The following is a 27737-nucleotide window of genomic DNA, read 5'->3' on the forward strand; positions in this document are numbered from 1 at the left end:
TTTACCAGAAGGACTATTTTTGGCTGTTCAGGATAAACAGTTATCTCCACCGTTGCATGGAGTACATTAGATCTTTTCCATATATTTTTTGAATGTGGAAAGAGGGCTCTGAAGTACAAATCAGAGTTTGAATCAGATAAAAAGCCTGGCAGAGATGGATAACAAAGTAAGCTGTTCCTTTGTTGCTTCATGTCAAAGATACAATCATAGGTGAGGGGATGTGAAAATTTCCAGAGCCACATTTGGAAATCTCAGTGCCTCTTTCTGCTGCACAATGACGAGCTGTGGGGCTCTAGTCCAAATGGCATCTCTGTCAGCTACACAGAGGCTCACTTGAATTGCAGCCTCACAAAAGGTTTAAGTTTGTTCAAAGAAGAGATATACTCTGCAGACACCAGAATGCTGTGTATTTGTCACATAAGAATGAGTTAAAATGGCTAAAACAACAAGGTGAAAATACAAAGCAGCCTCTAGGATTTTTAACAACCCGGTATAATTTCAGAAATAATTGTTACTTGACATTGAACTCTAAGAAATGAGGAGTTTTATTCTTAAAAGCCAAACAAACCAAAGTGTAGAAAACATCATATTCTCTGTTAAATTCCACAGATCTTACATTTAAATAGAATATCAATCTGTAATCTAGAACCCTATGACAGTTTTTTCTTGATTCTATAAGGCCTAAAGTATTACTGTGTATTGCAGCTGTTATTCCTGTTAGTGTTACCTACTAATGTGATTAATAAAGATTGTCATGCATCATTTTCTAACAGTGCTGCTGGCAGTACTGTAAATCTTTTACTCCATAGACCTCTCAAACAAATGTTTGATAAAGGAGGGGAGGATGTTAAACATTAAATTGACTGTGCTGTACATCAAGGAAGACATTTACAGTAATTGCCATATTTGTAGTCAGCCCATGTCCACTTTGAAAGCTACAATAGTAATTTTTCTTTTCCCATAAAATACTTACAGTGTCAGGTAATTTCAGCTGTGCTTACTATGAGCCCTGCTTGGCTTGTACTAAAGTATGTGAGAGCAATAAGATTCTCCCTTTCATTACTTTTGGAGAAGTACTCCATGACAGGTTGATTCCTTCCTTTGTAAACTGTAAATAAACCAGTGTCCTCAAAAGTAAACTAGTTTTTGAATATGATAAGGATCCTACAGTGTAGATCCTGCAATATAGAAGAACTGCCAATATTCAGAAAGCAATGGGTAGGAAGGTGCATTTTATTATTAAATTAATCACCTGCATGTCTTAAATAAATTAACTTGATAAACAACAGAAGAGGTGTCTGTCCATTGTCAGCAAGTGCCTTTCTCTCCATTCATGCTGGGGCTGCAAATCAACAAAATCAAGGGCAGGAGTGCCTTTTTTTCCTGCACTTGAAGTCTACTTTCATAACAGCCAAACACAGATGCCCAAATGTAGAAACTGATCCTGCATCTCCCAAGTACCTTATTGCAACCAAGAAGAGGCTGGCTGTTGTGGAAGTCACATATTTCTGAAAATTCATATATTAAGCAGCAATAGTTGTATCATGTTTTGCATTATTACAGACAGTGTGTGCAAATCTTTTAAGATTGGGGCAATCAAAACAGATTTATTTAGACACTTTTAGAAGTTACATTGAAGTTTTAGCCAAACCCCATGAAATGCAAAAAATTCTTTTGACATTGACAGGCTTTATATAGTAAGTCCTTGACATGCTCAGCTTGATAGATGTAAAGATTTTAGGGGGTTTTGAAAAACCTACATATAATTGTGTCACTCAAGTACTTTAAGCAAATTTAAAAGTTAGTGTAGTTCTGTCCCTGCAGATTAGAAAAAAGGGCAGGTTTTGGTAGCCTGAGTAAGCTGGATAGGATGTGAAATCTCAGAAATGTCAGGAGGAGCATAGGGAGAGAGCGAGTTTGCCTGTGCTGTATGATCAAGCTGGTAGCATGTCCTGTGTAGTATGAGAATGAAAAATCCAGATGTCACTGTAACCCAAGCATGTCTTCGAATCACAGAATATCCTGAGTTGGAAGGAACCCACAAGGATCATGGAAGTCCAACTGCTAGCCCTGCAAAGGACCACCAAGAATCACATCACGTGCCTGAAAGCATTGTCCAAATGCTTTTTGAACCTCTGGCAGGCTTGGTGCTGTGACCATTTCTACCACCTTAAATTTGCTTCTCATGAGTGTGCTGGGGGAAAAGGAATGCATAGCTTCAAGCAGTTTTTTTCCCCTCATACCTCTAAAGCCCCTGTGCTGGAAGGTTTGTCAGAAAATGAATTTATAAACCAGTTACTGCTCATATTGATTTGTTCTTATAATATGTTCCAATGGGGTTCAGAGCAGTCTTTGGAAAAGAAAGTTCTAGAAGAACTATTGCAGTTCTTGTCCAAAAGCTGTTTCGTTCTGTGAAGGTGTGTTGGGACTTTTTTCGTGGTGTTATTATTATTAAGCCATTTTTTTCTTGTACTGAAGTGTGTGATCCGTAATTTTCTTTTATTACTCTTCTGCTGCAGCAGATCATGCTTTGCACTGTAGATCCCTGACCTTATTTTAACTTATTGCAGGAGGGCTCTGCCCAGGGTCCAATGATCCCTGTCTGGAGAAGCCGTGTCCAGGGGACATGCAGTGTGTGGGGTATGAAGCCAACCGGAGACCATTCATCTGCCAGTGCCCACCAGGAAAGCTTGGCGAGTGTTCAGGTGCATGTCACAGCCATAACAGGGGATATACTTGGACGATGAAGTGCTGCCATTATCATTTTGTAGGCAGAGATGCCAGTGAAGTCAACAGAAAATGTACTGCTTAACCCATCTCAGCACTGGCACTTGGGGTGTCTGTTTATAAGCCCTGTAAATACTTGTCTTTATAGCTATGGGACTGTATGTAGACTGTGATCCAGTTTCTGTTTGGAAATTCCCACTGGCTTGCTTGAATTCCAGCAGTAAAACAGTCTGCTGAGAAAACAGGATTTTTTCCTAGAGAATGTTATGCCAGATGTTTTCCTGCCCATGGGCAAAGCTCTATAATTAACTCTTCTGCTTACTATTTAGATTACCAAAATTCCAACCTTTATTAATGAAAACACTACACTATCCCAAAAAGAAAGTTTGAGGACATCTGTTAGTTCTCTGCATCTGTGTTGTTCCGTGCAATATGAAGAGCCAGGTGGACAGCCAGTGAAGTAGAGCTTTCTTGCTGACTTCAGTGAATCCCAGGCTGCAGGACAGAGGATTTGTGCTGTTTGCCTGATGAAAGCACAGCAGCTACTGAACTGTGGTCCTGAGCACTGGTTGCAGAGGACTCACTGCAAGGGTTTGGGTGCCATTTGCCCTCACATAACTTGACACTCAAAACTGAACTGCCTGATGTCATCTTTGATTCCCTCTGTTATCAGTGAGGCAAGAGTGGTGCCACCAGGAGTGTATAAGCTGAAAAATGCTGAATACTTGGAGAAAGCCTTTTTTTAATTATTATTTTTTTTCTTTTTTTTTTTTTTTTCAGTATGGAGAAATAGAACTTTCCTCTATCCCCTGAAAAAAAGCTTAAAAAAGGAAATGCAGAAACATTTTGTAGTAGATGCCTGCTTTGTTTTCTCTCATCAAAAATGGGTTTTATTTATTTCTTCCTAGTCATTCTCATTAACTTTATAAATTTTTTAATTGCTTAACACTTGAGGAATTGTTTTATGTATCACTAAAAGCACATGTGTCTTTTCAAAATGGTTGTTTCAGGCCACACTTCCCTTAGCTTTGCTGGGAATAGCTACATTAAATACCGTGTTTCTGAAAATAGCAAGAAAGAGGAATTCAAGTTGGCTCTCCGTCTGCGAACCCTGCAAAGCAATGGGATTATAATGTACACCAGAGCGAATCCCTGTATAATTCTGAAGGTAATTAAAAAAACTTATCTTTTCTGCAGTTGTTTTTCTTGATTGTATATTTTCTCTTGGCTCTTGATTTGGGGAATGCTGTTCTCATTTCAGCTGTAGATCGAGAAGATGAAGTCTGATTCTAACAGGGAAAAACAATTTCAACAACAGCAGCAGCAACAACGATCAGAAAAGCAGCTTGTTAGTGGTACTTTACTTGGAAAATTCCCCACTGGGTGCTGTTCATTATAAGCACATTATGTGTGTCTGTGTGCAGGAGCCAGTCTGCACGAGATGTAAGATTTGGCCATTTATATGACTATGTAGTCAAAACGAAGCCTGCTGAAATTGCTGTTCTTCCCTTCTGTCCTGTCTGTGGTTAGAGGATGTGCCCTCACTGTTAGTGAGCTAATTCCAGGAGCCAACTGCTTAGAACATTTCTCCTACTGAATATGAGGATCTCTGCACTCTGTGGATTCTTTGTTGAGCAAGTCATGGGGTCAATAGAGATTGATACCAAATCAATATTTAATTGGTAAACTTCCTGATTTTTTTTTTTTATTTTTTTTGGTTTCTGTGGAAAGGCAATGCACACTGGAAACGGGAGTACTAGGCTCATCCAAGAGCCTGCACATATAGTATTTCTGCTGTAGCCTCTAAGGTACGAAATGTAAACACTTGACATTTGTAATTCAGCCACATTCTATAATTCAGCAGTGGGAGAAATGGAACAGAGCCTTTTGTGTTTGTGTTTTCAATCTTTAGGGTACTTTTGGCTGAATGCTTAGGTAATGTTAAAGTGGCTAGATGAGTTATTAATGGGCAACAAATAATTTTATAACTGTTAGACTGAAGTATTTCATGAGCAAGAGTACTGTCATTCAGCACAAACTGTCAGCATTGTTCAGATTTGCGCAAGACAAACCTCTGCTTTGAGATGCATAGAAATGCAGTTTGAACTTTGAAGCATATGCTTTTGTTTAAATAAAAACAAGCAAAACTGCAGGTTGGAAGAGCTTCTTTGAAGTCTTCATCATGCTTGCTCTTAGCATATGTCAGTAGGTAATGTTTGCAATTTTGTGATTTCAAAAAATACCTGGGGAAAAAACAAAAGGCCCTGGTGGAAGGTGCCACTTGGAAACAATAGGAGATGATAACAGAGGTGGCTTGAATTGGAGTTAGCATGGTGATAGGAGAATTTGTTTTCCTAGAGTTTTGTGTATAAAGCTCTCATCATTAAGGAGCATATCCAGGTCATAGACAACTGAATGAAAATACCCAGTTGAAGCAGGGAAATTTTGCCAAGAAATTAGAAAAGTTGATGCTACTACAGTTGCTACAAAAAAAAAAAAAAAACAAAACAAAACAAAACAAAAAAAAAACCCAAACAAAAATCCCAAAAACAAATGAACACAAAAACAAATGAACACAAAAACAAACAAACCAAAGAAAAAAATCCAAACCAGTACGAGAATCCCCCTTTGCAATCACCTGAACTGAGTTTTTAGTTGTGAGGTAGGAATCATGTTTTCAATCCCCACTTCACGTAATCACCCAGTTATTTAGCTTTGAAAGATGCGGAGTTAAAAATAATACTTCAAGGAGCAGCAACAAGAGCCGTGGTTATTGTTCTCCAATCTCAGTCAGCAACGTCCATGTCAAGCTGTTTTGCTTCCTAGGTCTAAGAAACAAAGAAAGAGAAAGTAGAGAGTTTCATGTGCAGCTGCTACCTCACATATCTGTTGAGTGAGATCCAAGGTCAAGTACGGATGCAAAGCCTCTGCTTTCTCCTGTGCATTGGTCAGGGGAGGGCATAGGGAATTAGCTTCTCAAAGCCTCATGCTCAGCTTTTCAGTAGGACAGGATTCACTGTTGCAGTGAGTGTGTCCTCCCAGGTCTGGTGCTGGGCTTCTGCATACATAGGGTTTAATGGAAACAAAATCATTACATTCAACATAGTTTTTTAAGAAATGGTATCACTTAAAAGATCAGGAATTGTCAGAGTTTAGTTTGTGAAGGTCTTTTAGCCCAGGAATATCAGGCTAGGTTCTCACAAAAGTGCCCTGTGGCAGACAAACGTCATCAAGCTCAAGGGATTGAGCCCTATCAGGTCTCTTAAGGGATGGCAGCTGGCTCATGAACTGCACTTTGGGGATTCCTGACTCAGGTGTTTTCAAGGAAGTTATGCTTAGTTTTCTAAACGACCTTTTTTTTCATTTGTAAACCAGAGGTAAGGCTTTCTTTTTTTCTTTCTTTAACCAGGTACATATGTTGGGAGGTAGGAAGGCACTCAGAAATGAGGCCATTAAGCAGATGAATTAGGGGTCTATAAATGTGAAGTTGTTATCATTTGAGCATTGCTTTCAATTAAATTAAACATGAGGAGAAGCTTTCCAAATAGAGGATAAAGGATGAAATCCTGTGTTCTTTTCAGCATTCTGGCATCACTCCAGCAAAGCACTTAATCACTTGCTTAACTTTCTGTATTTGAAAGCAATTGGAATTATTCACGTACCTTAATTTTAAGCATCTGCTTAAGTATCTGCTGGATTAGCACCAGAGGGCCCAGCACCATCACTGAGCTTCAAATAAAGACAGAGGTAGAAGAAATTTTGACCCACAAGATGTGAGCTCATGGGAAGACTGGCAGAAAACACCTGTGCTGTTGGAGCACAGAGTGGCATTGATTGTTTTGAAGCAAGTCTCTGCCACTGCAGTCTATTTAAACATTAATGCTGCAATTTGCTTTTTGGTGTTCAAATGGCCAGCTTAATTTTGGAAGCTCATACATTTGTGATAAGTCCAGGGATGGAAATATTTCATAATCTTAACAAAGTGTCCTTCCTGGATAAATAATCAATTTCATAGAGCAAACTGCTTGTCTACTACTTTGCTGAAAGCCTACCAGCTACACTGTATTGGTATAATAAAATAAGGATGTTATTTATTCAGCTGTTTCAAATAAAGCAACTAATCCATCGATTTTGAGAGGTTGGCCATTTTTTTGTTGTTGTTGCTGTTGCATTCTCTTGCTTTTAAGACAATTGAAGCAAAATGAGATGCAGTTCAATGTTGGCTTTTTTTCCTTTGGAAAGATTGCATGTCCCAAAACCATACCGCCATTTCATTTTTACCTGTGTAGCAGCTAACTCAGAAGAGTAAGATTTAACCATTTAAAGCATTACAAGGCCATTGCAGAAGAGAATTCCATTTACTTTTTCCAAGGAATATAATGGAGATTCATCTTTTTTTATGAAATTTTAAGGATTGAAAATAGGTAAAGAAAGACTTTCCCATCATGCTGTAAATATAGCAGCTAAATTGTAAAAGGCAAGCATATGTTCTTCTGTCCAGGAATTAATGTGAAACTTTGCATGGTTTAGTTAAGTGTGTATTATACATTTTAATGCATTACTGCTGCATGGTTTATGCTGGATAGGACTGAAGTTTGGATATGATCCCAGTTGTGGCTGGAGTTGAAACGAGTAATATTTTAATTAAATACACCGTTTTACACAAATGAACCTGAAATGCAATTCAGCTAACAAAACATTTCCCCAGATAGATTAGGAGGCAGCATGTTGTATCCATGGTGTTTGACTGCAGATGGACTATGTGAGCTGGAGGTGGTCTCAGAAGAGCCATTTGATCATTTTATTACTTATGTTGATACACAAATATGGATGTTAGCCAAACATCTTAGCCAGACTAATATTCTAATATAATTTACAGTATGTGTTTGGCTCCATTCTGCTCATTGAATGAAATTGTTGAAATGTAACAGATTGCATCAGCTTTTGGAGTCTTCACTGTTCCTTTAACTTCTCTACAGGTGCGGAATCTTGTGGCATATATGCTTAAGTGTATATTAACCACCCTGTCATAGTTGTTATAACTGAGATTCTAACTAAACCCTGAGCCTGGAAAACTCTGGGAAGCGGAAGCTTTGTGGGAATTTTCTGCTCAGCTAGGATGAAACAGTGTCTTCTCTGCTTTCATGGTGCAGAGGGTCTCTGCTGGTGCCATGGGCTGCACTGGGTGAGAAGTTGCAAAGTTTGCACGTCTCTGCTGTGGTAGAGTAACTCAGGCTTTTTGCTGTGTTGCACTATATGGATGGATGAAAAAAGCAGTGCCACACATTCAGTGCTGGACTGAGAGTCTAGCGCTACCAGCTCTCAACCAGACCAACCATCCCACTGAGGTGGTTGTCTGGATAACTGTTGAGCCTGGACAAGAGCCTGGCTATTCATTGGATGTCCATACTTTTTGCTTGAATGTCCCTCAGTTAGCTTGAAGTTCAGCTTTTCTTGGTACCGAGGTCCAGGCTATAATCAAAGAACCCCCTCTGAGGACTGAGCAGTGACCCTGGCATCTTGGTGGTTACAAGGAATCACTGGAACACCAGGGATTAATTGCTGAATGATGGTTGAGTTCTCTGTGCTTAGGAGTGGGGACAGCAATTTTACCTGTTAGATGGAAGAACCTTCTCCTCCCTCCCTGGCCGGTCTAGCTGCTAAGTGGTCAAGAGTGGAGCCCCTTGCAGCATATGCTCCTTGCCAGCTCTTCCTGTTCTTCCTACTCCTCCTTGAGGTCCGTCAGGGGACAGATATTTCCTCCCAGCCCCTCTAAAGCAAGGCCCGTGACCAACTGATTAATGAAAGTACTTTTATGGTCCCATTGCTAGGGGTATCTGGGCATGTCACACAGTCTTTAATGTATGAGTCTGTAAAGCAGTGGTGTGAGGTAGGGAAATGACGTTACCCCTTTTACTGATGGAGACCTGAAACTAATGGCTTGCTTGAGATCTCAGAGGAAGAATGTTGCAGTGTGTGGATTCCCATGCAGATCTGTCATGTCTTAGGCTAGTACTGTAAGCATCAGACCATCCTTTCCATCTTTCAGTCCAGTTAGAGGTTACTCGTGTTTCTTCAATAACAGGAAGGAAACTTAACCCTTCAGACAATTATGTATTTATTGTGTATGTCAGATCATCTGCTGGTAAAAAGAAATAAAAGTGGATGAGAAAGATGTACAAAACATATTTTAATGGCAAATCTTTTAGATCATAGTTTCCTGAATACAAATGGTGTAATATTTATCCCAGGTGCTCAAATGTGGTGTTGTATTTATAAAGATAATTGGAAAAACATGTTCTGTGAGTAAGAGTAACAGACATGCAGGCAGTAGGTCCTTCAGGGCATAAGTAGTCATAGGGGAGGTATATGTATATTATACACAATCAGTAGAAGAGTTTCCATAGGGAAAAGTCTTTTGAATAGGCAGCAAGTTATCTGCTTATCCAGTGATGGCTGTTTTTCATACTGTAATATGTTGGCATGCATTTTTCTGTTTGATTTGTATTCCTGGTGAGACAGACCACACTTCCTGAGCAGCACCTTCAATGTTCATGGACTACTTTGTGCACAGGAAGAAAAAACTACTGCTCCATCTCTAGAAAGAAAAAATTATTTATCAGGGCATCTTGTTTACCAAGATTCCTCCTGAGAATATGCTTTAACAGACCCAATTTCAATCCACAGAAACTGTTTATGGCTGAATTTTGAGTCCTGTAAGAAAATGTTTTTAAATGAAAAATGATCCAGACTCATTATTCTATACATCTATCATTGTTTTTTGATTGAGCTGTAGGAGTACCAAGCAACATCCATCCCTTAAGCATGTATTACAGTCATAGATCTGATTTCTTCTCAGTTTCATTACATCCTACAGTTCAGGGACTTCAAAACAGCCGGTTGTTCATAGCAGGGGCTAATTCTTGCTCCTTCCCATGGCTCCTTCGACATCTGTATTCATTCCTCTACACCCCCTCATACCATGCAGAGTGAGTGGGCAGCTGGCATCCATAGGGAGCTTGCCCCATGCTCTGTGTTCATGCTGCTGAGCAATCACAGAGTGGAGGAGTGGTGTGGTTTGTACCCTGCTTGCCCAGGGTGTTTTGGCTTGAAGTCCAGTTCAGGGTCAGCCAGTCAAGAAAACCAAGAATTTGCAAAGGAGAAGGAAATCGAGAAATACAGATCTCAAGATTTTACTCTTAGCTTTTCTCCAGGTAGTTTTGTCAACCTTCAAGGACATAAAATATTGATAAATGGCACGACAGCACAATCTGTTCCTGTAGATCAACACTTTCCTGTTTATCTTCAAGCCCCATCAGGGGAGCCTGACTGAGAAAAGTTTGAGCACACAGTCACATGCCAAGAGCTGTCTCCAGCTAACATAACTGTTTATGCTAGAAATGGCCAAAAATGGACAAAGGCAGATGGGCACACTGCAGCACCCTCACATCTGCATTTGCCATGCCAATTCAGGCAGGCCACCAAAGCTCTGTGGGGTTCTTGCATTGACAGCTGTGGCAACTCTGCTCTCACTGGGGGGAGCAGTCAGACTCTGTAACAGATACGCCAGTGAGAGGACAATATGAGCTGCCTGGAAGGATGAAAAATGACACCATCTGAACTTTTCATGGGGATAAATAATGGGACAGAACTGTCTTGAAATGGGGTTTTCAGAAATAAATACTTCTAGAGCACGACATAAAGGTAAAATACTTGTAAGAGCTTTCAGAGAACTTGAATCCAATTAATGTGTCATGAGAAATTATTTCCAAGCTTGTCAGCCATTTTAAACTTATATTACATCTGTTAGAGAAACCTAAAATCTTTGGGTAAACCGCTAATCAGGGAAGCAGCACTTCATACCCATTCCCTCACTCTGCACTTTGCCTGCCCCAGCAGGGTGGCACAGATTTTCCCTTTACAAGGACTTGGAATGGGTGAGAGACGGGAGAGGGAATGAGAAATCCCCTAGAAACTCTCTATATCCATGCGTCCAGCATAAGATAGATAGATAGATAGATAGATAGATAGATAGATAGATAGATAGGAAGGAAGGAAGATAGGAAGGAAGGAAGGAAGGAAGGAAGGAAGGAAGGAAGGAAGGAAGGAAGGAAGGAAGGAAGGAAGGAAGGAAGGAAGGAAGGAAGGAAGGAAGGAAGGAAGGAAGGAAGGAAGGAAGGAAGGAAGGAAGGAAGGAAGGAAGGAAGGAAGGAAGGAAGGAAGGAAGGAAGGAAGGAAGGAAGGAAGGAAGGAAAGAAAGAAAGAAAGAAAGAAAAAGAAAGAAAGAAAGAAAGAAAGAAAGAAAGAAAGAAAGAAAGAAAGAAAGAAAGAAAGAAAGAAAGAAAGAAAGAAAGAAAGAAAGAAAGAAAGAAAGAAAGAAAGAAAGAAAGAAAGAAAGAAAGAAAGAAAGAAAGAAAGAAAGAAAGAAAGAAAGAAAGAAAGAAAGAAAGACCCATCTTATGTCATCTGTGAGGTTATGCACAGGGCAGGTTGTGCATCTTTGGGAAATAACTGACTTTTGGTCAACAAGTATCTTACTGGTGTAATTAGAGATACTGAACTTAGAATGTTTAGGGACAAATCCACACCTCGTTGAGATGCTTCTAAAGGGTACAGAAGTATAGGATGTCTGCATGAGCAGAGTACCAAACTGCACCTGCTGAAAGTGTGGCCATTGACTTTGCCACAAGCCTGACAAGCACTAAGAGGTGATCCTGTGCCCTGACCGTCCTTTTGATAGCATCAACCACTGGGATCAGAATCACAGCTCTTGGACTCGCTGAGAGAGACACAGCTGTTCAACAAGGGCAGAACAAGGGTCCTCAAGTCCATATCCTGTTCAGCAAAATGTGTAATGATCCCAATTTTCACCTCTGTTCTGCACCCATATGATTTTCTATATTTTTAATTTTCCTGTGGTAATTGGCAATGGACAAATTCAAACTAAGCTGATATTCTCCACCTTATATTTTGATAAAGGCACAGCTTTTTGCTCTTTTAATGTCATTTAGGAGAGCAGCTTTAAGAGTGTGCAAGAGACTGTCTAGAAGCTCTCTGTGCTTCCAGATTCTCTGTGAGAGCGTATTATGAAACAGCTGAACACCTGAAGCGGTTTGATTTCTGTTTTCCTCCTGCAGATTGTCGATGGCAAACTCTGGTTCCAGTTGGATTGCGGAAGTGGCCCAGGAATCCTGGGAATTTCTGGCAGGGCTGTCAATGATGGAAGCTGGCATTCGGTCTTCCTGGAGCTGAACCGCAATTTCACCAGCCTGTCCCTGGACGACAGCTACGTGGAGCGCCGCAAAGCGCCCCTCTACTTCCAGACACTCAGCACGGATAGCTCCGTCTACTTCGGCGCCCAGGTCCAGGTGGATAACGTCCGCAGCCTGACTGACAAGAGGACAACGCAGGTCCTGAGCGGCTTCCAGGGCTGCCTGGACTCAGTAGTCCTAAACAACAATGAGCTGCCGCTCCAAAACAAGCGCAGCAGCTTCGCAGAAGTGGTTGGCCTGACGGAATTGAAGCTTGGCTGCATCCTTTATCCCGATGCCTGCGAGAGACACCCCTGCCAGAACGGCGGCACCTGTACTGCCGTGCCATCTGGTGGTAAATGTTTTCATTACTTTATGGGCTTCCCCCTCTCCGTTTCCCTCTGTAATTTATTGCCAGAGATGGTTTTATGCAGAAACATGCTTGAAAAATCTCATGAACTCTATAAAACTCTGATAGGTATTGCAAATTGGGTAAAAGCTGTTTGCTCTATAAATAACAGTGAAATGGTGCCCCTTCTTATTGCATTAGTGTTCCAGAAGGAAATTGATTTATTGGCTGTTAGTATAATCCTATTTCTATAGAAACCAATGGAATTACAATTACTGTAATGTTCAGCTGGATTTTTCAGAATCCATTTACAGCATCCTTACAGCATTGGGGGCTGTACACAAAGATGGTGATTTGAAATGTCCATCACAGATGCAACAGCAGTGTTCCCTTACTCTGTTTGCGAAGCTGTTAAAAATAATTACTGAGCTGTCTGCAAACACCTTCGTCCTTTTGCAAGTGAGTAATTTTATTACATGTCTGCATGGAAAATAGCAAGTTGGGCCCATTATAAGCCCCCCTGAACTGTATTTTACAGCTTTCCCCAGAGGCCTGAGTGCTCTAAGGTCTAAGTAATATTATCCAAATTTTATAGGGCATTGATTTAAACTGTGCTTGTGTTTGAGTTTGCTATCCAGTGGTTATCTGGTGGTTTGTGTGTGATTTGATAGCAGTGACTTACTGCAGTGCACAAGTTACCAGAATGATCAGCATGTAGACAGGGGAAAAGCAAATGTCACACATGCAGAACATTCCCTCTCGGGCAGTTCTCTTTCTGCAGTGTAGGAGTTTCCCTTCCAATTCCCCATAGTGTATTAGCATGCAGCATTGCACACCTTTTCTGGCAGAATAAAACTTCTCTGAAAAGAAGGTTGCTCAACAGAGGGGTTTTCTGCAAGTTCAGAGCTTTCCATCCACTTACTGTCAGTGAGTTTTGGTCATGGTTCTCTAAGGAAGTTCCCACTATACTCTTGGTTTATGGAGCATTTAACCACTGTCCCAGGGCTTTCTGCTTTAATGTGTCCGTGCAATTCCCTTGCACCCATAGTTATTTTTTCTGTTTTTCATTAGTTTAAGCCTGACTCTCATATTTCTTCTGAGTCCCTTCCGCCCCACAGATTTTTTAGGCCTAACGTTCCAGTCAGTTCAAGACTGACATGTGATGAGATCTGAGCCAAACTGTTATAAGTTTCTCAGTTGGATGGCCCCACTCTTATACAGTAAGTCCTGAAAATGTGGATTTTTCCACGCTGAGCTGTCTCAGCCAGCATGCCCTCTGGATCTTCGGCTTTGATTCAGCCACCTCTTCTCCCATGCTATCACAAATGATGCATCAGGGATGTTATTGGCTTCGCTGCTGATGGAAAGAAATGGGAGGACAGTTACAAGGAATGAAAGCACAGTTAGAAAGCACAGATTGGCCTAGAAGTCCAGGATGTGTTGTGGGGCATGAGGAGAAATGCTGCTGCATGTGTGTTTGTCCTTAAGGGTCTTTAAACAAGGGCAAAAGAAAATAATTCTGAGACAGAAAGGTGCTGCAGCCACTGGAAGAATTGCTAAGCATGATTATTGAAATTCCTAGGAAATATGGCCGTTGTATGTACAGGAACATATGTATGATGGCTTTGATTCAGAGTCCGTACTTCATAAATGAGATTAACCATTCATCTCACATCCTAGGAAGCATGAGAACAGTTCCTTCTATTGATTTTATTTGTCTCTATTTACAGTATTGCTCAGCAATCTCATGATGAGTAAATTGAAACCTTTCTAACGGAACTCCTTACAGTAATTCTTTTTTTCCCAACACCGTGTGCATGCCAATTCAAGCTGAGGGGAGACACAGGGTCCGGGAGAAACAAGCAGCCCTGAAGTTTGGACCCATCTTATCACTGGAATGGCAAATACCATTTTCACGTCAGCAAAATTCGCTGCTGGAAAGCAGTCACAGAACTGATTTAACTTGCCTGTGTTCCTGCCTCGGCAAGGGGCATGTGCCCTGCAGGGATGTTTTGGCTGCCTGCCGTCAAAAAATCTGTTTGCTGTTTTTACTGTCTCAGCAGTGTGTGTAAATAAAGGATTGTTATAAAGCCATAATTCCAGTGCAATGGGCCCTGACTGTATGCCGGTGGTTCTACAGCCCAGCCCTTAAGGAGAAGGCTTGGGCATTTCTGCTTCCACAAGGCAAAGCAATTCTGTTGTTAGTGCCCTCCATATGCTGAAAGGCCGCGTAATTAAATTCTAAGTGCACAGGAGTCCAACAGCATTGCAAGTCCTAGTTGCAGGGCCACAAATTGCAATGTGCGTTTAAGAACCATCAACTATTGCACTTGCTGACATAGATGTTAGCAGCTGACTTCAATTTAAAATAGAAAAACGCCCAAAATATTAATTTTTTAAAGAAATGTCTTAAGAATGAAAGCAGCAGCTTTTTTCTTTTTTGGTGAGGGGAATAATGCAAAAATATATCATGCAAAGGTCCTTTTCCCAATCACAGGCCATTCAGTAGCATCAGGATCTCGACTAGTATTTCCTGTGATATTATCCTTCTTTTTCAGTTTTTGGAGAATAATGTTCCTTTTCCTACCCAGAGAGTATTTGGCATAAGAATTGTTTTAATAAATACACCCTCTAAGTCAAATTATACAAAGCAGATTTCATATACTATTAGCATCCTTTTTGTTATGGACAACCTATTGTGCTTTACAAGACAATTAGAAGAGAGAAAAAGAAAGCTGAGATTTTTAGCTAACTTCAGAAGAAAACAGTCAAGCAAAGGTTACCCAACATTATAGCATGAAAAAGTTGCTGGCTACATACCAGAAGTCAAAGAGGCCGTGTCTAATTTACATATAATTTGCATAAATTGAACATCTACAACACAAACCTCTGTAATAGTGTTCCTGTTGTGAGATCTTCTTTTCAGTACAAATGCCTACTGCCCTGTTCACCATTATTTAAAAAAGCTGCCTCAATTGCCTTTCACTTCATCCTGTAGTTATGGGAATAGGGTCATACCATGGCCCTTTTTGGGGAAGTGCTCTGTGTGCACTAGGAGTGTGTCCGTGCCGCTGCTGTTAGGGTTTGGATGGATACATTCCCAGCAGCTTCACAGTGCCTGCTGCAGGGCAGGGCTGTGCCTGGGCTGCACAGAGCTCGAGACTGACCACAGAGGTGTTGCCCCAAAGCAGGGCTGGCTCAGGACTAAGCTGACCCACAGTGGCTCTTTCTGCCTGACCTCTCTGCATATGGAACAGGGCAGAATGGGGATCTCAGCCTGTATGAGAGCACAGACATCTCAGATGGAAACTCCAAGAGTACAGAAAAGTCTCTCTGCTTTCAGAAAAGCCTTTCTGCTGGCTCTGGTTTCTGAGCCAGCAGAAAGCGACTGTGGCATGAACCTCTGCTTGCTCTCCTGGCCACAGTGTTGGCCAAGTGATGTCAGTAGTTCAAGAAGGGAGACTGCGTGTCCAGACACCCCACGGGGAGATCCAATGCATGCTTAAATAGGGGTTGGCAGAGGGTGATGAGCACTCACTAGGGTGGACAGCTCAGGAGACTCGTAGGAGAACGAGATATACTCAGGACAATTTTCTTGGGAGATGGTGGAAACCACAGCCCTGAAGTATAGGCTGCATTCTTCCAGGCTTTTCAGTCCCTATCCATAAGTATGCGTCAGTAAAGCTATTTTTTAAAAAGTTAACATTTGGAAACCTGACGAACAGCATGACTTTCAGAAAGAGCTCGGCTCTTTGAACTGAAATTTCCCAAGAAAATTCAACCAAGTGTTTTAAGTGTGGTTAAGCTATAAGCTGCTGAATATAAGGTCTTAAAATGGTAAATGTCACACAACCTTACTAACCTTAATAATAGTGTGGCACTTCCAGGGCTGCCAATAGTATATGTATGTTTATCTGCATGAGTAACAGCATGAGCAATCTCAGCAATAGAAAGCTTTACTGTAATCACATGCAAAGACTGCACCAAGGTTTTCAATCACAGAGAAACCTCATGCTTGTAAAGCCTGCAATTATAAGTATAGTTACTTCCTTTTAATTTGATCAGTCCTATATACATCTGGCTTTGATTAAAGTAAATGGCTTATATGAGTAGGCGATTTTATTTGAACATGAAGCATTTGAGCGGAAATATCTACTGAGTCAAGGACTGTGGGCAGAGTGTGAGGGCATAAACTCATTTCACTTTCCCCACTCTTCACTTTTCTTCTATTCTTTTTTCTTTTTTTTTTTTTTTCATGAACAGAACTAAAATCCAAAGGGAGGAGAAAATCCAACATGGCACTTGGGTGGTGGGTTTAATACATGTTTTAAATGCTGTTGGCAACATTACTCTTAGCTGGTTTTGAGGATCAGGTAGTTTACAAGAAAGAAATAAGGGGAAAATTAGCATAATAATACCACTGACCTGATCTTACTAATGTTCTTGATCTTGCTTTTTCACACAAACAACCCAGCATACTGTGATGTAAGTATACCAAATGCACATCAATTATTTTTTAAAAGCTTTTCCAGAAATTTTGGGGTGTTTAATCTTTTTTATAGCTATGATTATAGGCATCTGTTCTTGAATTCCCACTTTAAAAGCATGTACATGCCAATCCTCTTATAGAAAGCACTGGTTCAGCAAAGACTGAGGTTCATTTTCATACCAAAAAGTGGCAGGAGGCAAAGATCTGTTTGAAGAGAGATAAGTTAAATCTGGAGTGGCAGGACTGTATGGTTGAAGAACACACACTACATGAAGGTGTCCTGGTTTGACTACAGACTTGACAAAATACAAATGCTGGGAGAGGTCCCCTTCACCTTCAGTAGTTCTCATCAGTAAACTTGCTGTGTAATACTGTGTGGTCAATGCCAAGGGCAGGGCTGCTTCTGGACACTGAGTTTGTCAGGTCTAGCTGCACAGCAGGGAGAGAAAGTACACAGAGAGACAAATGGAAAAGCCAAAGCATGTTAATAGATAAAAGCCAGCCTGTCTTGCGTGGGATAGATAGAAACAGGAGTATACACATGTTAAAAAAAAAAATTGGCAGCAGTTTGGAGCATCCTCTTTAATAAAGCCAAGTAAACCTTAGGATAGACAGACATTCAGATGCTCAGGCTGGGAATGCTACCAACAGAGATGTTCGCTACATAACGACACCCATCTGCTGATGGCACTGTGCCTGCCTTCTGCCACTGCCTCTGCTTCTTAAGTGCCGAGCAAACATAGGTATAGGCAGGGAGCCTGTGTAGTGTCCTGTCTTACTGCATGTTGCTCTTCAGTCTGGGATGAAAAACTCCTTTTCCTCTGGATAGGGACATGCCAAGAGAGCAGCAAGACAAACTGTGTGAGTCACAGTGAGAAGGTGAGGTTTAACTGTAGAGGGGACTCAGATTAACAAAGGAGCATGAGAGAAGCCTTATAAAACAACCAGTAAGGTTGACAATTAAGGCTGTAGATCCTGACAATGACAATTTGTAGACCTGTGTCTACATAATGATTTAGGTCATGAATGATATTTGATCTGAATCTTCTGATCGTCATCTGTCCCTGGGCTTCACTTCCCACTGTGGAGAGGCAAGTTCTCAGAGGGCAGGACTGAGCTGAGTTGGGAGACAGCTGGTCCCAAAGCTTTGAGCTGCACACAGTGAGTTTACCGGGTCCTCAGCACTAGATGTTTGGCTCCACAGACCCACTGCTGCTTCTGCTGTGGCTCTGCAGGACTTGTTAATGTAGATGCAGCCTAAAAAGGCTGTATTGTTGCTCATAGCTTGTTGTTGCTCTTAATTCAGCTGTTGGTACATGCTGCTATGGCACATGCTGAGAATGTTGTGGCCCCACCCTTCAAGTCTTTCAGATGTGTTTTCTAGAGCTTCCTGTCTTTTTCTACTGGTTCCCTCTGAAGAAATACAGTAGTGGTATCACAAAATTTGCTGCCTTGAAAAATGCAGATCAACATTTTTAGGAATCAAACATTCATTCCTCTTGGAGGAAGCTCAGATGGACTGTATGATCTTAAATGTTGATGGATTTCCAAGGCTTCAGTGCTTTCATTGTGAACATGATCAAGCCCTACATTGTTTAAAAGATTTTTCATCCCTTGCTGAGAGGACAGGACACTGAGCCTTTTGTCATCCTTGAATGTGAGAAGTTTGTTTGTTATTCTTGTTCTAAACAGGAGGGAAGAAATGAATGGTACATTAGCAGGATATTAAATTAAAAGTATCATAAAAATACTTTATTAGACCCAAGATGCACTCCCAACCAGATGGATTTTCTTTACAGTTTACCATTGTTCACAGCCATGTGGCTAAAATATGCAGTAGCCAGCAAAATTGCAGCCCCTGCCGGGAGGTTTGGAGAAGGATTAAAGGTCTGGCAGGTCTTCTGGCTGAACTGCTATATGCTGTCTACTGAGCCGTCATATCAGCTCTTCTCTTCCCTACTCCATGAATTTTGACATATGCTTTTCTGTGCTGGAGACCTGGCGGGTGAATGCTCTGCAGCTCTGAGCACGTGTGCCACGGAAAAGTTCTGTGTCTTTTGCCAGTGGCTTGGACTTGGCAGGTGTATGGCAGTGGATCCAGTGAGAGGAAACACCAGTGATAAATATGGTAATTTAATGCTATCTTGTTTTAGTGCCATTTTGGTTTTTAACTTTGATCCTTGGACTTAAAATCTACAGTGAATACTTTAGTCTTCTAATATCTGATGTGTGTTCCACCATCATTAAATCAAATTGTGTGGAAAATGTAGGCTTTCAGAAGCAGACTTATTTTGGTCCTGTTCATACACTGCTGGACAGGGCTCTGACCCATCTGGTGCATTCAGTTTCATCTCTTCTTAGTATAAAATGCATAAATCCTTGTTTCTTTTATAGTTGGTGGTAAAAGTATTTTTTAATCAAATCAATACTTCTCACATTTTCTATAATGAACAAATGTAAACAGAATATGTTGCAGAACTTAGAACTTAGTCAGCTGAAACAAACACAAGACAGTGATTCAAAGGCTTTATCTTACAAATTATGGATACCTAAGAACTTGGTTAAAAAAACAACAAAAACTTGGCTTTTAACATCACTTTATAGTTATGGAGGTTTATAAAATATCAGATAACAAATAGAATAACATATATATTCTGCTGTTATATAAGGCAACAGAATTGATTATGAATAAAATGGTTTATATTTTAATTGAACATTCTCCTTTTACTTGAACTCACTGAGACTGTAAAAAACATATAAAACATTACTGTAAATTTTTTGAACTATAGATGTCACTGTTCAGTCATAAAAAGGAAGCACTGAAACGGCTTTATTTATTCATGCTGTGAATTCTGCCTACAGTCACAGGCTTGTAATTCTTCAGACCCAGATCTCTATAGGTCCAGAAAGCTGTTCACGTTGTTTGAGTGAGATATTCTTAAGATACAAAAAGAAATAATCCCATCTTGCTGTTCCTGACTAAACATGCTGTCTGGGAAGCCCAGAAGTTGAAAAATACATCTTCTTAACTCTGTAACCTTGGAAAGATCAGTGTGTCTGTCTCCCTTCTTGTAGCAGCACAATGAAACAACATGATATTTGAGTATCTATTTAATTTCTACAATTAAATAGTATTGGACTCTTGACTGAGTATGCCAGCAAGTCTGGTTCCAAGTTTATTCTCAAAAGCCTGTCCTCATGAAAGAATTCAGTTAGGGTAACTGAACAAGGTGAATTGAACCATATAGGACATAAAAGCTGTGGGAGTCTTGATGCAGAATTGCTTTTTCCTTATGCCTCCACTGGATTTTTCCATATCGTTTCCATGAAGATCTTTTCCTTGTAACTGCAGTGGAAATTCCTGCCATGTCTGCAGAAAGAGTAACTTTTAAAACAAGTATTTGGGGTTTTTCCCAGATGTATAGTTATAGAAAGTTTTTTTTAAAATAGGTTTAAAAGGCTCATCACTGAGAGATGGTATTTCCACTGCATCAACTTGATCGCCAGTAATTTTGACACTGAATTGAGTTGCACTCAACCATTTCAGCTCCTAACTGTAGCTGGATTAATGGCAGAAAGACTCCTTGTTTTAGTTGCTTAATATGCTATATTAGTAAGTATGTGAACCCCATAACTGGAGCTTGGACCTTGCCTACACATCTGTTTAGGACATTTGGATTACATAAGGAACGTTTTAAAAGATCAGCCAAAGTATTTTTACAAATGTCCAAGAAAATTTTGCTGGTTCAACAGGTCTAACTTGGAATCTTCTGCTTCCAGGGACTGTCTTAGCCATCTCGTGGCTTTCACAGCCTATATGGTCCATGCTCTTTTCAAGTGAAAAAGCAGTCAGATTTCCATATCCAGTTCACAACATTAAGAAATGCACTGCCTTTCTGGATTTCTTTGTGACCTTAAATAAAGCTTTTATTAATGGAACTGTGCCATATGAACTCACAAGGAGAGAAAAAGAGAGATTTGTTATTTGATACTTGGCAGGGTTAACTGGTGTGTTAAAACCCTTTTTTTTATTATTTTTTTTATTTTGATGTTGCCCCTGTGTTGGCAAAAAATGTAGAAATGGAACTTCAGTCCCCAACAGGGTCCCCCTCCACATGAATGTTGTTATGTCTGATGAATTGCAGTCGGGATTAATCAAAATTTGATAGCACACACTGAACATAATCAGCTGTGATTAGGGCTGATATTGCCCAGGTCAGCTGGTATTTTGAAGTTTATAGTTTCTGCCTTGATGATGCACTTTATAAAACTGGAGTTTTATTACTGTTACATCCCCATTGTGTTGTCCTTGTAAAGGGCAGAGATGGAAAAACTCTCAGCTGATGTATTTGTTCATTGGTGAAGCCCCAAAAGGAGAGTAGACTGTCACTATCAGCAAACATTTTCAAGAAGTTAGGAAATGCATCCTTGATCTAGAACATTTCTTGTTACCTTTCTTAAAAGGTGTTCGCAAATGACATTTATTCTTACCTGAATCATTACAATTAGGATGGTCTGGGCTGCAGCAATTCCTCTGGCCCCCGGTTGTAGACATGAGCTCTGATTGTCTGGGCATCTCAGATAGACAGACTCTTGACTAGCATTAGTGTGGACCCCATGGACCGACCAGAATGAGTGTAAACATCCCCTTGCCTTCACAGTACAATTTATTTTTCAGTGTAAAGCCAAATGGGCCCTCTCGCTTTTAGACAGGCTCGGTGGTTGGTGTCTAATTTCTCTCTCTCTGTCCCTCACCTCCCAGGGTACCTTTGCAATTGCCTCTCCCAGTTTACAGGAAGGAATTGTGAGTCAGAGATCACAGCCTGCTTCCCAAATCCTTGCCGAAATGGAGGCTCATGTGATCCCATCGGCAATGCTTTCATCTGCAACTGCAAAAATGGCCTGACAGGAGTAACGTAAGTGTCCCTCCCCAGGTGGGCAATGGGAGCTTTTTGGCTCAGTGGTGGTGGGCTTTTTGATCAGACATTTTCTACCCAAAAGCTATGATTCACCTCACAAAAAATAACCCCAACCTTAGCGCTTATTCCAAGTCTAATCTAATGACAGCTGAGAAATCCCTGAGACATGCATGCTCAGAAATGTTTTTTCTGAACTTACCCTCCTAAACTGTTGATTCAGGATGTTATCTTGAGACAGTTTTCTCTGAGATACACCTAAGTGTTGCCAGCTTTTTGAACAATCTCGTAAAACCTGTGGAAGCTGCTGTGTAATCTTTGTTTTGAAAATGGATCAATTACTTAGTCACCTTAGCCCTGACATAAAAGGTTAATTTATTGCAGTAATTTTTTTAAATCCCTGCCTTGATTATAAACTTGGTGTAGACACAGAATATCCCAGCCTGCCCATCAACATTCTTTTTCCCTCATCTGGTTTATCTACTGTTTATACCTTTTCCTCTGCATTTTACTACCTCTTGTTCTTTCCAATTCTCCTCTCACTTTATGTTTCCTGTTCTTTTTTCTCCCCCCTGCCCCAATATTTGTTTATCTCCAGACCTAAATAATTTTATGTAGTCCTCTCCTCTCCTCTCCTCTCCTCTCCTCTCCTCTCCTCTCCTCTCCTCTCCTCTCCTCCCCTCTCCTCCCCTCCCCTCCCCTCCCCTCCCCTCCCCTCCCCTCCCCTCCCCTCCCCTCCCCTCCCCTCCCCTCCCCTCCCCTCCCCTCCCCTCCCCTCCCCTCCCCTCCCCCCTCCCCTCCCCTCCCCTCTCCCCTCTCCCCTCTCCCCTCTCCCCTCTCCCCTCTCCCCTCTCCCCTCTCCCCTCTCCCCTCTCCCCTCTCCCCTCCCCTCCCCTCCCCTCCCCTCCCCTCCCCTCCCCTCCCCTCCCCTCCCCTCCCCTCCCCTCTCCTCTCCTCTCCTCTCCTCTCCTCTCCTCTCCTCTCCTCTCCTCTCCTCTCCTCTCCCCTCCCCTCCCCTCCCCTCCCCTCCCCTCCCCTCCCCTCCCTTCCCCTCCCCTCCCCTCCCCTCCCCCTCTCCTCTCTCCTCTCTCCTCTCTTGTCTTCACTTCTCTTCGCTTCTCTCTCTTTTCCTCTTCTCTTCCTCTTCCCTTCAATAAATACTCTGATGTTTTTACTATATTTTTTCTCAACTGTCTTCTCCTTGAATCCCCCTCTAATATTTTGTATTGAAACCCGTGGGGCAGTCCAAAAACAACATAAAAAAGCAGATTCTCTATGACATTCAGTAAGCCTCACTGGGGTCAAGGAGCATTTTCCTATCAGATGCTTTATTTCCTTCTTGATATCTATCAGATGCTTTAAAGTCTTACTTCCTTCTTGATATATCCATTTTATTGTCTTTAAAAAAAACCATGGAACAGCTGTAGAAAAAACTAAATGCCATTGAATAATATGATAATAATAAGATAATTTGCGAAGTACCACAAGGTGTTTAGTAATGGCACCACTTAGACAAGATAAGGCATCACGCACAAGCTGGACTGCTTCTTAGATGTTCTCCAGATTCCAGACTCTCCTTTTCTTCTTTTAAGGTGTGAAGAAGACATCAACGAGTGTGAAAGAGAAGAATGTGAAAATGGTGGCTCCTGTGTCAACATCTTTGGTTCATTTCTGTGTAACTGCACCCCTGGCTATGTGGGTCAATACTGCGGTCTTCGCCCCGTGGTGGTTCCCAATATACAAGCTGGGCATTCCTACGTTGGCAAGGAGGAGCTGATAGGAATAGCCGTGGTCCTGTTTGTCATATTTGTGTTAATCATTCTTTTCATCATTTTTCGCAAGAAAGTTTTCAGGAAGAACTATTCCCGCAACAATATCACGCTCGTACAGGATCCAGCTACTGCGGCCCTGCTCAACAAGAGCAATGGCATCCAATTCAAGAACGTCAGGAACAGTGGAGACAGCAGGAATATCTACCAAGAGGTTGGGCCTCCTCAGGTGCCGGTGAGGCCAATGGCCTATACCCCATGCTTCCAGAGTGACTCACGGAATAACCTGGACAAAATAGTGGATGGGCTTGGTGTGGAGCACCAGGAGATGACAACATTTCATCCCGAGTCCCCTCGAATACTGACAGCCAGGAGGGGGGTGGTGGTGTGCAGTGTAGCTCCAAACTTGCCTGCTGTGTCTCCCTGTCGCTCCGACTGTGACTCCATCAGGAAGAGCACGTGGGATGCTGGGACAGAAAGTAAGTACCACTGCATGCCAGTCTTGTCCTTTCCTGACAGCAGTAAGGGTTGCCTTCAGGGTCCAGCAGGTGCAGTGGCACAGGTACTCTTAATGCTCCAGCCTAATACATGTGAATTGTTACATTTCTCCAAGAAGTGATCTGGTTTAATTTTGGAAGGTTATAATTAAACTAGGCATAGAAGACCTCTTTTTCTATGCATGAAGTACGACTTAAAGCATTTATTTCACTTGTTCGGACAGCATATATGAGTTAGTGCTCTGAGCACTTTTCAAGCGATACAATGCAATCATCTTTCTATTGGAAAAAAACAATTTGGGGCAGAATTCTCAAATCCAAGTTCTGTTAGGTTCAGGCTGCTTGTTTCCAGTGGGAGTTAAAAATATTTAAACCTTCTTCAAGAAGCAATCCTGTTCTGCATCAGGGAGAAATGAACTAATATTCCGTACTTTCAGTGTCTGTGAAGCAGAAAATCATGTACTGCTTGATATATGGGATCACCTTTTCAGGCCATTGCATTCCCCTCTGCATTCAGTATCAGAGTCATCATGGAATTTTCAATCCCCACACTTGCCCTATTTGTGCTCTGATGGTTCCTCACCTGATAACACAGTGCTCCCTCCATTCCTGAATGAGTTGCTGGAGATGCAGCAAACTTCCCATCTTCTGTCACGGCAGGAAATACCAGTTTTCTGGGACAGAGTTATAGTCCTACATTGTCTATCCTTGCAAGTCAGAACATGTCATATGGACTGGAAGATGTTTGCTTCACCATAAATGATTCTTTAAAGGTGTTTTCTCTTATTAGGAATTCTTTCCTAATGCATCTTCCAGTACCTGTTGGAGGGGGCTTACAAGAAGGCTGGAAAGGGACATTTCACAAGGGCCTGTAGTGATGAGTGGCCTTACGCTGAAGAAGGGCAGGTTTAGATTAGCTATTAGGAAGAAATTCTTTACTGTGAGGGTGGTGAGGCACTGAAACAGGTTGTGTAGAGAAGGGGTGGATGTCCCATTGTTGCCTTGGAAGGCTGACCTGAAACAGAGACTGGACAGAGTTAGAGAATAAAGTAGGTATTTATTGAAAGGTTTCCAGGATCCACCCTGGGCAGGACAGAAGCCTGACCCAGGCTGCACCCCGGGTGGACCAAGAATAGTCACAAAATGGCCCTCCTGTCACGAGATCTTACACTTTTTATAAGTTTTGGTCCATTTGCATATTGGGGTTCAATTGTCCAATTACAGCTTCCGGTTGTGAGGTCCCGTCCTTTTTGTTCCTCCCTTCAGTCCACTGTTGTTTATGCTTTCGGGCCTGAAAGGTGTCCTTGGTTCTCCACAGAAGAAGGATTTGTTTTGTCTACCTATTCTGTGAAGAGAGCTTACTGCCTCTTAATATGAGGCTCAGAACTGTATCCCTTGGCAGCACAGAATCTGCAAATATGAAAACTAAAACTTAAAGGTATCACCATCCCTGGAAGTATTCAAGGCCAGATTGGATGGGGCTCTGTGCAACCTGGTCTAGAAAGGTTCCCTGCCCATGGCAAGGAAATTGGAACCAAATGATCTTTAAGGTCCCTTCCAGCTCAGACTGTTCAATGATTCTATGATCTTCATCGCTGTTGCAACACAGCTTTAACCAAAACTGTCACATAAAACTGCACAATCAAGTCCTATAGTTGAAAGCAAAAGGGAACTGAGGAATAGAGAGAGGAGTCTGGCAACAGGTCAAGAGGACAGCATCATGCTGTGCCAGGAGAGGTTCAGGATGGACATCAGGAGGAATTTTTGCTCTGAAAGAGTGGTCAAGGCTTGGAATGTGCTACCCAGGGGGATAGTGAAGTCAACATCCCTGGAAGTGTTCAAGAAATGATTGGACATGGCACTTAATGCTATGGTTTGGTTGGCATAGTGATGTTCAGTCAAAGGTTGGGGTCGATGATCTTGGAGGTCTTTTCCAACCTTACAGAGTTTATGATTCTACACCTGTGCCCTGATCACTATATTTTCATCCAAGGCAGCATACTGACTAAGGTCATGTAGAGAAAAATGCAATTAATTTTCATTTATTTGGGCTGTAATTCAGGGTTGTGCTGTGTCTGACCTTTTAAACCTTTAAATATAGTTATGCTGATTGATAGCATCAGCATGCCCAGCCCCCACACGTCTGCTTCTGTATTCTCCTGCGTGTTTGTGCCACGGGCACTGTTGGTACTGGTGTGAATTTCTGCACACCATGAGGCCACACCAGGGAGACAAACCTCAGCTGTCACAGAGTGGGAAGCAGTGCAGCTTCTTTACTGCAGCACTCACTCCATTAGCTCCATACCCTGCTGCTCAGCAGGAGCAAATCAGCTCTTACCATGTGGTGGTGTGCCATGCTGAGTAGAAATACCTACAGCTGGCAGGTAGAGAGCTGTACTTACATGTTGATAGCACCTGAGCTTCTTCATTTGTAATTGGCTCAGGTATCTCAGTGCTTACAATGGAGGATAACTTTTTGTGTTCCTGACTATTGCCCATATAATGTGCAGTTGACTGTGTTTATTTATATGTGCTTAATTACAGGAGAATTTATACCGTAGGTTGCAGTTACATTCCTAAACAGTGGAGTTGTGAAGACGGAATGTCCCTGATGAAAAGCAATGTAAATTGAAGCATAATCTATTATATGTCAGTGATGGAGCTATTAAAATCTGATCCAAGGGGCACTGACATGAATAACAAAATGCACAGTAACTTTACTGAGCATTGAATGAGCCTTTAATGAGGCTCTCAAATTAGGAAATGAACAGTAAAGATAAATGTGACTGTAATCTCTTATATAAGCTGTTTATACTGCATTTCTTGTCATCATTTTCATTGCTTTTGAGACTATATGTCATCAAAAAAGACAATATTGAATACAGATGTTTCTTCCTTGATTACAGTGTTGTCAGCCACTTGAAAGACTCTTTGGACTACAAACAGTACAAAAGTCTAGGTATCTTCACCAACTGCCTTCTTGATGAAAAGGTCATGTCCTCTGTGTGAAGGAAATAATTTTATTCTGACTCAAGTAATAGAAGGCAGGATTTAAATATATCCATGGTGTAAATAGATAATGTGCATACCTAGAGAGTACCATTTTGCTTTGTCTTTGCTGTCAATGAAGGTAAAGGGGTTGATGACGCTGAAGAAGTGACCTGTTTTTCAGGAAGTAATAAAGGCAGCAACTCTGAAGTACAGTCCCTCAGCTCCTTCCAGTCTGATTCCGGAGATGATAATGGTAAGAAATGATTTCATCTTTATTATGCTTGGGGAAAAGCTATTTATCTCTCTTTCTCATATTATTAAAACATTTATGAGACATCTTGAAACCCTTCAATGATGCCAAAAGTAAGAAAGTCATGGGTTCAAACCCTCACTCCATGTTCCACTTACTAAATTGTAGGAACATAATAAAAATCTTGATGCTTGGGGCTGTTGTATCAGAACCAAGCTTTGCAGTGACTTAGAGGTATAATACAGCGAAGTCACATTGCCAGGATGTAAGCTGAATAATAGGTTGCAAGTGAAACTATAGAATTTTTATAATTCTCCTTCTTGGAAGAGCGTGACTTTGATGTTTCACCAGTCAAACAAAAGGGATTTCTGTGCAATTTGCCATGTCTCATTCATGGTCTCAACAAAACTGTGCTGGTGCTCAGCCACAACAATGAGCAGATGAGCCAGTCCCCAGCATCTTGGCTTCTCTCTGGCAATCACAGCTCAGCAAACAATA

General features: G+C 41.5%; 1 protein-coding gene across 1 annotated transcript in view; it reads left to right on the forward strand.

Annotated features, from left to right (window-relative positions):
* Positions 1 to 27737, forward strand: part of FAT3 (FAT atypical cadherin 3) — a 335343-nt gene that overhangs the window by 294809 nt on the left and 12797 nt on the right. Inside the window, exons 21-26 of the mRNA XM_066175676.1 lie at positions 2571 to 2705; positions 3738 to 3895; positions 11865 to 12333; positions 21579 to 21732; positions 23325 to 23980; positions 27129 to 27242. Of these exons, the coding sequence (XP_066031773.1) occupies positions 2571 to 2705; positions 3738 to 3895; positions 11865 to 12333; positions 21579 to 21732; positions 23325 to 23980; positions 27129 to 27242 (1686 nt within the window). The remainder of the gene's footprint in view (positions 1 to 2570; positions 2706 to 3737; positions 3896 to 11864; positions 12334 to 21578; positions 21733 to 23324; positions 23981 to 27128; positions 27243 to 27737) is intronic.

Source organism: Chamaea fasciata, unplaced genomic scaffold (assembly GCF_029207755.1).
Source record: "Chamaea fasciata isolate MVZ Bird 193981 ecotype frontalis unplaced genomic scaffold, bChaFas1.0.hap1 SCAF_2, whole genome shotgun sequence".
NCBI classification, from domain to species: domain Eukaryota; kingdom Metazoa; phylum Chordata; class Aves; order Passeriformes; family Sylviidae; genus Chamaea; species Chamaea fasciata.